The 15,563-nt window shown below is 41.0% G+C and overlaps 1 protein-coding gene across 1 annotated transcript in view; it reads right to left on the bottom strand.

The window, feature by feature from the left end:
• The window catches only part of gpc3 (glypican 3), a 152,524-nt gene that overhangs the window by 50,359 nt on the left and 86,602 nt on the right, over positions 1 to 15,563 (bottom strand). Inside the window, exon 3 of the mRNA XM_034092355.2 lies at positions 2,706 to 3,391. Coding sequence (XP_033948246.1) covers positions 2,706 to 3,391 — 686 coding nt within the window. The remainder of the gene's footprint in view (positions 1 to 2,705; positions 3,392 to 15,563) is intronic.

The raw sequence follows: 15,563 nt of genomic DNA, 5'->3' as shown, positions 1-15,563 counted from the left end.
CTTTAAGTATTCCACTGTGTATTATGATACACAAAAACAAATGTTTGTTGTTAAATTTACTAGACTTCTTTTTGCGGAGTGATATGACTGCAAATAGTCCCTTGATCCTCATTAGCAACGGTCTGTTCTCCTAAGCAACGGTCTATTCTCCTAAGCAACGGTCTATTCTCCTAAGCAACGGTCTGTTCTCCTTAGCAACGTTCTGTTCTCCTTAGCAGCGGTCTGTTCTCCTTAGCAACGTTCTGTTCTCCTTAGCAACGTTCTGTTCTCCTTAGCAACGTTCTGTTCTCCTTTGCAACGTTCTGTTCTCCTTAGCAGCGGTGTCTTATCAAGTATTAACAACCTCTGAAATGTCTAATTGGACTAATCACAATTGAGTATTCAACTAAGCCGGGTAACAATATGCTAAGAAAGTTCGAATGGGTCATCACTTTGAGGGGTTCTGGTTAAAAAAACAAACCTTTTTTATAACATAACAGCTTTATTAAAGTTATTATGTGTATTTGTGGAAGGAAGCTAAGGAATGATTAAGTAAAATGAAGGAAAATCTGATTTAAATATTCTGCTTTTGACTCTATTACATGTCCTACATTCCCTGCTTGATACTGCAAGACCATGTTATGTTGATGTAAACTAGTTTGTTTTGTTACAGTATTTGGACACATTACAGCTAATTGGCTAAAACACTGTGACTGCATAGTTCCTTTAATCCCTTAAGGTCATTCACAAAAATCCTTATTGGAGGTGAAGCAATCAAGTTTGCCACGCTTTGGTTGATGACTCCTTAGTGAGGCAAAATTAGCCTTTAGGGAAACAATGCATCTGTCCCTTCAATGACACTGCTGAGTGAGGAGTGTCTCTGCAAGATTACATTTAAACACTCCCACATATACACACACAAACGACCTTGTCACAGTGCGGAACAATGCAGGACCACAGCAGCTTTAATCCCATATACTGGAACCAGAGTCAGAGCCATAAACACAGAGTAAAGGCATCTGTGGTGCCTGGAACTGCAGTCTTAAATAAACCCACACAGGACATATTTTAACTGGATAAGACTCACACGCACAGTGAGTGATTTCCCCTAAGTCAGCGCTTCATGGAAGCAGCCACACCCTGGCGCTGGAAAGAGTAAGTGAGGTCAACCTGTGCGTTAATAAATGATGGGTTCTGAGTGGAAACCTGGCCAACGTAGGGATTCTGGGTGTAAAGAGTGAAAAGTTCAGCAGATATACAAGAGCAAAAGCACATCCAGCTCAGTAACTCTGGCAGAAAGGAGTCTCCATATTTCATGAGAACTTCTCCCTGACTTCACATGTGGCTACGAACAAAGTTGGCATTTTTATCGGAGTTGAATCAACGAGACACGCTGACAGCATCTGCCTGCCTGCCTGCCTTCTTCTCTTCCCTTGCTATTATGTCCCACTCTTTATTCAGCTCAGTCCAAGGTTTGCTGGTTTGTTTTTGTGCATCACAGATAAACTACCTGCCCGATTTTCATGACACTTGGGAGAAGGGTCTAGCTGCTAGCATGTGTCAAGCTATTCATTTTTGGAGCTGATCCAAATTACCGTGTGGAAACATGCTTTAGTTTTCACTTATGGAAACGACCCTGGAGGAGGTCTGTGCTCTCTGAGGGCTTTGTGACGCTGAGACACTTTTCATTATAAGTGATATTTTCACTTAAAGAAATGTAGCCTTGATCTCTTAGACGCACTCACTCAATAAGTCCTTTGACTGAAGTTAATGTGGTATCTATTTTATTATGTCCCGTTAGATACAAGTTTCCTCATTCACATCAATGGAAGCACTTAGTTGATATGCCTCAATAGTAATGGAAGATTTGTAACACTTTGTTGGCAAAGTCTCAAAAGTCTTGATGAGTTACCTTACAGTACCTAACATTTCAAGGCCAATACTGCCTTGTAACCGTATTGCGAGAGTTTTAGCTAGGGTAACTATGGAAACTGTGTTGGCTAAGGAGGAGCAACCAAAATTGACCTGAAAAACAATGTGATTTTGATAAAATATAAATATAGCTCATATTTAACTGTATACAGTCTGGTAGATGCTGTAGTCCTAGTCTAGTAGTGTATTATTGCACATTTACATCTCTCACATGATGCATCGCTATTTCTGTTGGGTGACTGTCGAATTTACTCGTGTCAGTCCTTTGATGCTAGCATGATACATTTGTCTCATCAAGGTTTGAGCTAATATATTATAATTTTTTGTTAATAAACTTTATTGTAAACATTGTATCTTTTATTTGGTACGTTTTTTTTTTTACATTGAAATCGTTTTGTGTTTATATTTGCACCATTACACACCAAAGCAAATTCATTGTAAGTGTAAACCCTATTGGCCAAAAAAATCTGATTCTGATTAGGTTCAATTAAATAAAAAGGACCATTGAGTGATATCAATCAATTATTGTCATGCCATTCATGAGTCGGGAATTCAGCAGGTAGTCAGTCGGCTCAGCCAGAATGGGAGGGCAGTTGTTATACTCAATTGACTCTACGATCACTCCATCCCTAGGAACGCACCCAAACCAATGCAGCTCCTTGTATTTTTCAATACAGTTCTAGTCTGTGTGTGTGTGTGTGTGTGTGTGTGTGTGTGTGTGTGTGTGTGTGTGTGTGTGTGTGTGTGTGTGTGTGTGTGTGTGTGTGTGTGTGTGTGTGTGTTCTGGGACTCACCGCGGCAGTGAGGCGGCTGCGGGCGTTCACAGCGTGTTTGAGAGCCAGTTTGATAATTGAAGGCAGTCTAAGAACAACAGCCTCGATGTCCTGCTCTCCCCTCATTCCGCCGGCCAGCTTCCCCAGACCGTCTACGTAGCTCTTCCAGTGGGGCTGCACCTCAGCCGCCCCCCCCAGGCAGCCCTGCATCACGGCCTGACAGAAGCCCCTGCAGGCTGGCGGCCCCAGCAGGCCCTGGCAGTGCGGGCAGTACCACAGCCTCAGCAGGGCCCGGCTGCAGTCCCTGCCGGGGCGCAGGTGGTCCGTGGTGTTCACAACCTCTATGCCAAGGTTCAGCGCCTGCAGGAAGACCCGAGTGGCCAGGAGGGAGCGGGACAGACGGGTCATCATCAGTTTGGGATAGGGGCCAAATGCTGCGGTCTCCTTCCAGGCCCCTCTCACACACTCCTCCGATGCAGAGGAAACGGTACCGCCAAGCAGGCGCCGGTAAGCCAGGGGGAAGAGGCGCCCGTAGAGCACAGCTACCATGTGGTCCACTGAGGAGTCTGAGCCCAGGATGTACAGCGACATGTCCAGGAAGAGCTGCCCCACGAAGCTCTGGGCTCCACCCCCGAGGCCCGGGAACTCCGACTTCAGCATGGCCAGGGTGAAGTTACGGCCGTGTCGCAGCACCAGGTCGAAGGCCTCTGCAAGAAAGTCAGAGAGAGTGCAAAGAGTCAGACGGGGTGAAAGGAAGGACACCTTTTCAATATCTGTTGCATTCAGGAGGAGATGCTCTGCCTCGGTAATCACAACAACTTGGCAGAGCTGTCGAAAAGTAGGCGGCAATTTGGTTGAAAAGCATGAAACACTCAACAAGATGCAATTCCCCCCAAAGATCTATTCCATCCCTAACGATCACAGTCGGAGAAACATCCCACGCCAGCCTCTCTTTCCCTTCTCCCAGTTTTCTCAATCTGTTGTTTTCTCTAATGGGACTGCTCACACATGCAAACGCACACACACAACAGCATAACACACGATTGCTTGGAAAATAAAGAGCAGATGAAAAACAAGATCTGGGGATTGACCTTTGAGTAAAACTAAAATGAAGCTAGAACAGAGCTCACTTTAAACGAGTCCCTTTAAAGGAGAGTCTCAATGTATTAGTCAAGCGGGAGAGGATGTCTGCAGGGAGGGGAGCACGCAGACGGCAGATGTGCCTGGCCGATGTGAGGAGGGAACATAATCAGTGGCGTTTCAAGGCACAAAGTGAAGTCTTATCAACAAGGTGGCACAAGAAGCAGGAGCTCTATCAACGACCCGGTAGCCAAATAAGTGAGGACCCAACAACACAGGGGATTTAAAGCTCCATTACTGAACTTAGCAGGGGAGCTGAGAGTCAGTGAAATGCAGCTTTGGACAGGAGAATAGCGAGGGATGGCCAAATCCCATTTATACCGCAGCTAGTCCCCTTCATCACTTTGTTGAGAGTGATAGCGACTACTGCTTTGAGAGGGCGGGGGCGCTGGTATAGGCGTTAGGGGAACTTATTGCTTTTTGTGCTACAAAAGCCATTTCATCTTTGTTATTTCCTTTTTGCCTGCTTGGGTAGTTTAATTTCTTTCTCTTCATGCTTCTCGGAGGTCAAATGAAGCTTGTCAGCCAACACAGAGCTCCGGGTCCTCGGACAGCATGGTGTGATACCTCTGTCTCTTTTGTGTGGAACAGATAATGTGTTTTTCTAATGTGCAATTTCAGGCACATGGGGAGGTCCGTATGAGAATATGACGATATCTGAGCAAAGGAATAGACATCATTCCCCCGCTCACTAACTGCTGCTGGGGAGCATTTATTTATCACTTTTGAATGAAGGATTGAAAGACTCTGGGGCCACACTGGGGCTATGAAGAAACATCCACATGGGTCGCAAATGTTTCAATCTACAGTACATTTTTATATACAAAGCCATGTTAGGGAAACTTCCATCTTATATCTGCTCCCTGATCTCACGGAGAATTGTAAGTGGCTACTGCCTGAGATCGAATGCTGTGGTTTTATTAAATGTGCCAACTGCTAGGACTGTCTTAGGGAAGACAGCTTTTAGATGCGCAGCTCCTCTGTCTTGGAATAGTCTGCAAATTAAATGGAAACTGAACAATCTGGTGCCACTAAATGTTTTTAAAGCTCGGTTGGATGCTAGTCAATCGGAAGCTATTGGTACCTGTTTATGTGGATAATTATGTAAATGATGCTGTATGATGTCCTTTTGTTGTTCTGTTTATGTTTTTATGTTTCATGTGGAACTACTTGAGCAGGTCTCCCTTGAAAAAGAGATCAATGAGCTCAATGGGATTTATCTGTATAAATAAAGGTTTGAAATCTAACTGGAAATTGCTCTTGTTTTGAAGCTTGGTGCCCTCATTAACTTACGGCAACAAACTATAAAAGTAGAGAGGAAATTATTAGAAAGAAGTAGATTTCATGCAAATCTTTCAAATAATTAAAAACTTGCACTGTACATATTGCACATAAATGGTAGCTGTGTGTCCATTGCTAGTTAGCAACAGCAAACGTCAGTGCAGCCAGTAAAAATGCTGTTTGGCGGGACTTTCACAGATGAAGCCGATGTTCGCGTCTTTTGAGAAATCAAAAGTCAAGGTTGATTCATTTGAATTTACGTATACGTGGATTATGGTTATTAAGCCACATGCTGTAAATAACTTCTTTACTTATGTATTGTTAGTTATGTAACATACTAATATATTTTGAGTGGGAAATAAGTCATGGTCTGGGGTAATGTTTTTTTATTTGAACCCAGACCATGACTTATTTCCCAAACTGGTGTTGTGGTAAACAAACTGCAGTTGTACATTTGAATCAATGCATGAATATGAAACCGCATTCGTGCTCAGCAAAACAGACGCTGGGTTAATAAAGGTTGTAAAGAAAACATTTAAAAGATGTGTGGATGAATGTGAGAGGATGCTCCGGAGCAGCGCACATCTGTTTAGATTTTCAGATGAAGGCCGTCCTGCTGCGACAGAGAAGCACTTCCCTCTGTGATAATGAGCAGACAGATTGCTAGGCGAGACAGGGAGACAGACTGGGAGGAGGTAAGACAAACACACACACACACACACACACACACACACACACACACACACACACACACACACACACACACACACACACACACACACACACACACACACACACACACACACACACACACACACACACACACACACACACACACACACACACACACACACACACACACACACAGAAATACAAAGTCTTCTCCTGGTAATCCTTCAATATTTTGTTTACTGATGGAGTCGGTGAGAAATACACATCCTTCTCAAAGATGTTTGTTCCTCCTTTTCTCTGATTCTTTGGAAGCCTCTTTCATCACACCCTGTGATTCAGCTACCTAGTACCTCTTACACCACAAGAGGAGAGCCACTTTGTAATGGTAAAGAGAAAGACTAGAGGGCTCTTCATAAAAGCAATTCAATGGCTCTGAGTAGCCCGGGTCATGTCAGGAACCATTGCGAGCCCATTTCCTGCACATACTGCTCGCCGTCTTTCATCAGTGAGAGCCTGAGCGGGATCAGGTATCCTCTAATGGAGGGGAGAGAGGCCAGTGACGTCCGGGATACTACTGTAGGAGGTCAAGGGCACACATTACCAGAGCGGGAGCACGCAGGAACATATTGGGACATGCTTACAATTAGCAGTAGCATTTATTTTGTCAGTGTCACAAATGGAGACAGAAGGCTGGCTGCTGGAAATCGCTTTCTCCTCAGAGACTGAAGGCTTTTTACCAGACGCATCAGCAGGAGAGGGAAATGTCTCTTAGCTCAGTCCACTGATTTCATCAGCCAGATAATGTTTACTCCAAGGACATTGGGCCTCTCAGCTTCCTTGTGCACAAAATATGGATATCCACTAAATGATCTCCAATAGGCAACAGAGACATTGCATTAGCATTGACACCGTCAAACTGCAGCGTTACATTGTGAGCGGGATATCATGATCAAATCAAACTTTATTTATATAGCACTTTAGGTAACAAAGTGCTCTACAAACCCAAAAAAATTAAATAAGAATACAAAAATTAATAATAAAAATATTAATAATAAAAATAAATAATAATACATTTCATAAAAATACAAATAAAAAAGGAGGGTCTTGAGTTAGCACTTAAACGTATTATAATTTTCTGCCACCCTCTACATATCATGTCATTAATCAAAGCCCTCAATTAAACTATGATCAAGTCCAGATAGTCTAAAAGAAATCTAATACATCTGTGTCAAAGTGGGGTCACTTATTTCTGACACCTAAAAGCTCTAAGAGTCTCCGCTCTGACATGTAACGGGCTTTCACATAATCTATGAATGGACCTGTCAAATGGGCATATTTGATGTCCGGGAGGCCGTCAGTCTGGGTGATATATAAGTCAACTCTGCAGCTCATAACAAGCCCGACCACCTGACCGACCGCCCGCCTGACCGACCGACGCTGAGTTGGCAGACAGGTGGCTCATCAATCAGCAACCCAAACACCGATTATCCCCAGAAGAGGAAAACATCAATAAATTAGCCAGCCAATGAGACTAATCCATTTGGCTGATGGCGTGTCACCTCTAGCCGCCACGGAGATGGATGGAGAAGCTGCAGCCAGCTGGTCCCGGTGACAAAACAGAACCTGTCCGGGACGCAGAGCGAGGACTGGCAGGACACAGACTGGCAGGACACAGACACATGCCAGCACTCTGTCAGGTACAAACCATGTATCTTCAAAGTGCCAGTTTTGATGCAACACAAGTGATTGTTCTTAAACCAGTCAATTGTGAATGCACTTCCTTTTTTGACTTCATTAGCCTAGGGACTTGTGAAGATTTTTGATTTATAGAAAATACAAACACTGTAAATAATTTGTTATTTATCATTTTGTAATGACTGTTTTTTGATATTGATATACTTGCTATGACGGTGGTCATTTGACCATCCTGGTTTTTGTTGTCCAATGTATTATATAGGCTGGGCACAATATGGTGCAGTACACTCAAAGGAACAAATCAATCTTAATCCATCATATCAAAATGGTTGGGGGAAAACTAGCTACATAACTAGAAATTGCATTTCCTGCAGAAAATGCGTGCGAATGCTGTAAACTGGGAACATTTATGGCTGAATTTAGCTGAAAATGCAGAAAAAGCTGAATGTGTTATTAGCTGAATGGTAGCTGCTTTTAGCAAAAAAAATGCAGAAAAAGCTTAATATTTCAAAGAAAAGGTTTTAAAAAAGGTATAAACAACAACATGTATAGCCTTGACGTCCTGAAATAGCTGAATAATGTAATAGTTGAATGTTTTCTGCAGCTGAACATAGGCTGAAGGAGTTAAATATCAGATATAAGTAGTAGTGAATGAATTTGTATTAAGATGAGAAAAGAATGTAAAAAGGCTTGGGAAAGCAAAAGAATATTTGAACTGCAAACTTTTGAACTTCATGGTGAATGATCTGTCGCCATGGCAACGGCATTTGATGACATCCCATAATACTCTTAGATGTGTTGATGGCTGCATTGTTACCAAACCTGTGAAGTTTTGGGCCATTTCGAGTATTTTCACTGAAGTTATGAGAAAACCGTGTTTCATGGTGAGCATTGTGTTGCCATGGCAACGGCATTTGAAGAAATCTCAAAACTGTCCTGGAGATGTCTTCATGGCTGGACTGTTAGCACACATGTGAAGTTTGAGCACTCTTTGAACATTTGCATAGGAGTTATAGTGACATCATATTTTATGGCGAGGGATGCGTTTCCATGGAAACGGCATATGGTGAGATCTCAGATTTGTCGTAGAGCTGTTGAAGCATGGACCGGTGATATACAAGTGAAGATTGGGGGACGATTGGACAGTGTCGATTGGATTTACAGCCTCATCGTGTTTCATGGCGAGTGGTCTGTCGCCATGGCAACGACATTTGATGACACCCCATACTACGCTTAGATGCATTTATGGCTGCATCGTTATCAAACCTGTGAAGTTCTGGGCTGTTTGGAGTATTTTCACTGAAGCTATGAGAAAACCGTGGTTCAAGGCGAGCATTGTGTTGCCATGGCAACGGCATTTGAAGAAATCTCAAGACTGACCCGAAGATGTCTTCACGGCTGGACTGTTGAAGTCTGCTGCATGTCAGTTGGAGTGATGACATCATCGTGTTCCATTACACAGGTGTTTATAGAGATCACAGGTTTCCATTGTTCTGAATGAGAGATGAACCTCTTACATGTGAACGTTTTGTGGAAGAACTGTAACAGATATCTGTGACATTTCAAAACGTAAAGCATGTCAACGAAGTTGAGTATCTGAAGTGTAATTTTTGTGTAGTTTCGGGTTAATAATGTGGCCTTTTTGGCAGTTTAACTAAAGGTGTGCGGCTGCTACCGTGAGGAAATATCTGCCTGAAATTACAATGGGCTTCAATGGAGGAATGTTGAACGTTTTTGTCACTTCATGCCCTCAAGAGGCATTTTGTCTAATATTTGTTCTTATTTTATTTTTATTTTCCAACCTAGGAGAGGTTTTCCTACGTTTTCCATTAAAAAATATGTCTGAAGAGTGTAGGGTTTGGGAAGTATGGCAAGTTTAAAACATTTTTGGGGGACAATTTTGAGCTGTCCTGCACTCTGTTTTGAGATCAAAGCACTCTAGAGTTAACGAGCTGCTCCATCCACTCTAATGTATAAATCTGAAAAATGCCTCTCTACCAAGCTCCAAAATAAATTCGATATCTCAGAATGTTTAAAAGATATCAAAAGTAAAAGTCAAGTTTGAATAGCTGAAGGTCTTGTGGTCATTTGAAAGTTGGAATGAAGGGTCTGGCTGAAATTATGTGGAAGGAGATGCGTTTGGCACAAAGTGTAGGAAAACAGGATTTGAAGGCATCTCCCATTGACTTCAATATTAAAAAAATAGTTTAAAAAGCTGAATATTTCAAAAAGTATGAAATATTTTTGAAAAATTTGAAGGTTTCTTATCAATTGCTGAAAAGGCTGAATAGTTTAATATTTGAATGGTTTCTGTAGCTGAAAATAAGCTGAAGTTATGGAGTGGCAAATTATTGGCTGAAATAAGTTTAAGTTTAAGGGGAAGAATAAAGTTTTGAAGTACTATAGTGGAATGCTGTAAACAGCAGTCACACTAATTAGGTAAATAAATGTAATTGAAATCAGTTACAATTATTACTGAGAAATAATATGTTATTAAAAATAATGTATTAATTTAGGTAAAAGCGTATACGTAGAATTTAACATGTATTCTGTTGGCCTGGTTCTCCTAACTAATAATAACCTTATTTAATTATTTTTGAGTTTTAACTTGGCTTGTTTAACTTTTATACTTTTATACTTTTGAGGTGCAAATGCATTACAACAAACCCAAAACACTTCCATTTAAAAAAAAAGAACGCGGTTCAATTTAAAAAACGATGCAAATAGAAAAATAGAAATGTGCCAAAACTCATGCAAATTAAAAACACATGAGTAGGATTTACAAATCGTTCACCAACTTGACGAAACAAGCGCAGCGTTTACTAAAAGTGATGCACAAACAAAATGCAGCAAATAAAAAACTGAAGATCAAAACACAATGGAAACGGGGACACTGGAAGGTGATGCAAACAGCTGGGACCCGGCCGCGTTTTTTTAGCGTTGTATTTCGAGTTTCTTGCTCGTTTTCTATTTGCAACGTTTTGTTATTGCAGCGCTTTTAGTATACCCTGCATTTGTGCTTTTATATTTGCATCGTTTTTTAAAGTACCTGTTTTGGGCCGTTGTAGTGCGTTTGCACCAGTCGGCGACACGGCAGGCAAAAACATCGTTTTTCAAGTACTGGTCAATTTTGAGATTTTGTGCTGTTTTGATTCTATAACATGTTTTCTTTCAGGCTTTTGGAAGGAAAACGTACAAAATACACATTTAAGTGTTTATTTTACTATAGTTTGTCTATTTGCGTCTGTAGATTTCTCCTAAATTCACCAAAAGTTAGCATTCTAACGTAACATAAAGTACCGCGACCGCTGTGTGCAGCATGTGTCAACAGAGATATCGTTGGCAAGCTGTGTCTCTCCTGCACAATCTCATCGGATCCAAATATGGTCATTTACTTTGTATCAGCAACCAATCGTGAAAGCACAAAGGGGTCTTAAACCAAGAAACAAAATTTCATTGGCTGGTGTCAATTTCTGACAACGTGATTAGTTCAGATGCGTCACGTGGTGTGCTAAAACACTTCCTGGTTAGCTTTCCGCTAGAAATCGAAATCTCAAAATGGCAAAAGAACGGCGAAAAAAACGTTCACAGAGAAGACGACAACAATTGTCACTTGCACGAAGCAAGGTTATACAAAAAACAAATGATCCCGAACATGAAATACCTTCACGGAGTGCGTCGAGGCGCAAGCTGTCATCCAGAGAACAGGAGGGTTTAGCTAGCGCCTCACTGCAGTCTTTAAAGGTCGTTTTCTCAAAATGAGTTTGTTCTCCTACTCTGAGTTCAAAATTTCAACTTCAGTGGCACGTACATACACCAAACCTTCCAGTTATATTCCTATCAATATTATGAAGGCTTTTACAGAAGGGTTTGTTCATATATCATTCATAGCCTGAATTATACAACATTGTATATAAAAACATGGCGGAAATGGATATTTTAGGGCTGTTGACAGTATTTTCTGATTTATGGAGTGATAAAAAGAGATATCCAATATCCCTTCTGTAAAAGCCTTAGATACTAATATGACTACAAAATGAAACAATAATTTTGAATCTGGCTTTATCCAAAGTTCAGATTTCGATTCCTGAAATGTGTTAAATATGTGCATATTTAATGAGATAATGGATAATTTGGATATTTAAACATGCTATTTCAGAAAACTTGTAATACAAAAAACAATTGCCTTATTGTAAGTAATTAACTGGAGATATTTCTAGCTGATACTTTTAAGTTAACAAAATTACCCTATTCACCTGGGGTGTCTCGCCTTAAAGGAAACAAATGAGCTACATCTATTCGATTAAATTATTTAAATCGTAATGTTAAAATACTTATTAAATGTTAAGCAGGGTATAACTAGTCGTTTTTAAGCAATTACATTAATAATAAAAAAACACTCCTGGTTGTAGGTTTTTTACATGAGTGCACAGAGAGTAGCACAGGCTGACACACCTCCCAGCATGCTTTGCATTCAGTTGTGATTTTATGAGCCACAACAAAGGCATCATCTGTTCATTGACTGTAAAACAATATGTTGTTTTTCCAGACACACTTCACTCCCAAAGAGCGACCTGTCCCAGGCAACCCGAGACGTAGCAGCTCCACCTGACCAGCTACCCTTGCAGGACCAGTGTGTGTTTGAATCATGCGTTTACGGGAGGCAGCATAGGCAAGGCAGGGCAGGGGGGGTGAGGAGGGCTAGGGAGGGGTGGGCTGGTTCCAGGAACAAGGATGCTGGTAAGGCCCTGATAGCATCACCAGCAGACCATGAGGGCCAATGGACAGCGGGGCAGAAATGAGACTTGTATTAGGTTACTCCATCTGTTAGAGCAGCCCGCCTCACACACAACACACGCATGCACACAGACGTACACAATGCAATCACACAGTGCACAGCAGCAGCCAGGTGGTGACAGTGTGGGCGAACATTTGGCAAACCATAGCGGGAGAGCAAGTTGTGAGTCAGGTGAAGGACTACAGCTAGACACACACACGCATTATTTTACATTTAATTATCTGACTCCTAATTGCTTCAGGAAAATGTTTCTCCACAGCTGGATGAAATAACAAACATTGAAAATTCATCAACTTGTGTTATTACCTTTGGTTTGCTTCCCATAATAAATGACTATAGACAGGGGGATTTTTTTTTTTTAAATGAAGGGTACAATTGTAATACCCATGTTAAGCATCAATTCTGGGAACATGACAACACTGCTTGAAACATTAAGGTGACCAGACAATCACCAATCAAAAGTTGTAAACAGTTTGACCAGTTTATCAAAATGACTATTTGGAGGTAAAAGGGAAAGTGAGTGCTCTGTTTCTTGGCCTGTTAGCCTTCTTTTTAGCAAATAACTATTTTCAATCTATCACAAAAGTGAACTAGTTAAGAAAAAAAGGGCTTCCACTCACAATTATGTTCATGTCTGAGGGTAATTATTTAAGACATAAACCGAATAATCGTCTAAAAATGTCAGAAAATATTGAAAAACATAATATTTCTGTCCATCCAAAGCCCAAAGAAATACACTTTAAATATGAAAAGAAGTAGAATTAATATTTTACAGCATTTTCTGTGCTTTCTTAAAATTAAAAGGACTAGTTAGGTGACGATAAATGGCGATTTCTGTAAATGGATTAGTCTAGTCAACTTTTCAGCAGTACCAACAATTGTTTATTCCTTTGAATTCGTATATTTGTTTTAATCACAGAAGTTGATCATAATAATGATGAATAAATAAATAAATAATGACAAATACAATTATAATAATAATACACTTAGCGAATATAATTGTAGTGAAAATAGTATCAACTGGAAAAATGGGATTGTTTTTGTGCCACTCTAATTATGTAAATGGTAAAATTTCAGTTTTAGAAAAGGGAAATCTATACAATTGTATTATATCATATTTTAAGTTATTGTACAATAAACCCAATAACAATAAGCCAGATCCTAAAAGACTCCTGTCATCTTGTTTCTTAATAAAAGACAGGAAGCTCTGGAAATGCACACGGACCAATACTGCTGTCCCCTCCTGATAAAGAATATGCCCGGCTGCTTCCTCTGCCTCCATATTTCTGCCTTCCACCATTGACTCCATTGATTTCTTGCCCTGTGGTCCTTGCCGAGGTCAAAGTTGAGCCATGCTCTATCTCAGTCCGGCAAGCGGGTGCTGCCAGAGGAGTCGGTGTACAGCAGAGTAGAGGGTGGAAGGACACAAGGGCAAAAGTGAACTGGAAAAAACACAGCAGAGGGCTGGAGGGTGGATGGGGGAGGAAGAGGAGGGGGGATAGCGAACAGTGCCAGTACGTGTGGAGAGAAACATTCAGCGAGGCAGGCTTTGAAGCTGCATTCAAAGGCAGCCGGAGTCAAGCGATGCCAGAGCTGCGAGACACATCGCACACACCTCTCGCCAAAACTCAGCCACGGGGTGAGAGAGACCTGACACCCCAATCAAACACTCGCCTCGCAGACAAAATAAATACATCTGCGGACTCAGAGGAATCTCTACCACTCAGAAAGTGAAAGGCTATTCCAATAATGGATTCACTTCCAGCTTGCAGACAAAGACAGAGAGGCAGGACACACACAACATCATGTTTCAATCACTTTAGAGGACATTGATGGCTTACATTAATTACCTGCAGAGTTAATCTCACCCTAACCATGGGCAGTATGTCAACAATTGTAATCTAATCGTATATCGCTGAAATCCTATCTTCATAACGACATATTTCATGATATAGCATGTTTTGTGTTAATCCCATACATATAAAGTCTGTGTGAATGAACAGCTTGACAATTGAAGTTTGTCAAGCTTTTATAAGACACTTAAAGGTGGGGTATGTCATTTTGGAGAAATCGGCTCGAGTGCGCTAGAATTTGAAAAAAATCTGCCACTTCCTTACAGAGCCCCTCATCCAACACACACAAACGCGCACATGACCAATGAGGGCACGAGATAAGTTTGTGCACAGATGGAAAGCTGACAGGCAGGTAGGCCATCCAATTATTTTAGCCGGGCCGGCTGAAATGATTGGTCGTGCTTTTTACAGCGCTACGGCTTCCACAGATGAATTTTTTGTATGTATTTATTGTCAAAGCATTTAATTCATTGCTCTCGGAATGTTAAGAGTATTCCATGGAATATAACAAAAAGTGTTTCTGAAATCATTTACATACCCCACCTTTAAGTGCAATGTGAAAAGTTTCGAGTGAAATACAAAATATTAAAAGTAAAGACAAAGTGCTTAGACAAACACATTTATTTTAAGTTTAAGGGTTAAGCTATAGTCATCCTTTCTTTTTATAGCTGTCCATATAAAACAAATTATAAAAGAAAGTGTTTGAGCTCATAGTAATGTCGGAGTCTGGCAAATTTAGCAAAAGACCATTTTATGGAAAGTATCAAAACCAAACCAAATCCAGCTTCACAGACATTTTTTTAATTATTTTGACAATTTTAGAATTACCCTAATCCTGAGACCAATTCCTAACCCAAAAATACAATAATTCACATGGGGACCTTTTTTGTCCCCGAGATGGAAGACGAGTCCCCGCAATGTAAGTGTGTAGACAGACGTATGTCCCCACAACACGAGTAAAACATGTTCTCTCTCACACACACAGCTCTTGTTGCACTCCAGGGTTTTGATGTGTGGAACGGGGTAAAAAGGCAGCAGCCTCAGAGTGGAGACACTTTGAGGGAAGATGAGAGAGGTCACGACAGATGCAGCTTGAGCACTCCAAATCAAGCATCCAAGCTCTATTAATCCAATATGCATCGCTGAGTAGATCCTGTGGTTGAAGATGAATACTCCCACTCATTCGCTCTCAGTCCATCTTTCATGTTTGCAACGCATCAGGCCCATACTTCAGTTTAATTCTGCAGTGGCTCGCTTTCAAACGCTAACAGAATGCTATAGAAGAAATATTTGCATAGTCATTTCACAAAGCGTGTAAAAAGTAAGGGAAGATGAGATTCTTTCCTTTTTGAAGTTGGGGCTTCAAGGACATAAAAGAGCAATAAACTGAACTGGAGTGAACTTACAAAGAAAAGCAGCGAGGGGGTACACAGTGTTTTT

This window comes from Pseudochaenichthys georgianus, chromosome 10 (genome assembly GCF_902827115.2).
Source record: "Pseudochaenichthys georgianus chromosome 10, fPseGeo1.2, whole genome shotgun sequence".
Lineage (NCBI taxonomy): Eukaryota > Metazoa > Chordata > Actinopteri > Perciformes > Channichthyidae > Pseudochaenichthys > Pseudochaenichthys georgianus.
Note: the sequence above shows the minus strand (reverse complement) of the source record. Positions and strands in the feature narration are given on the sequence as shown.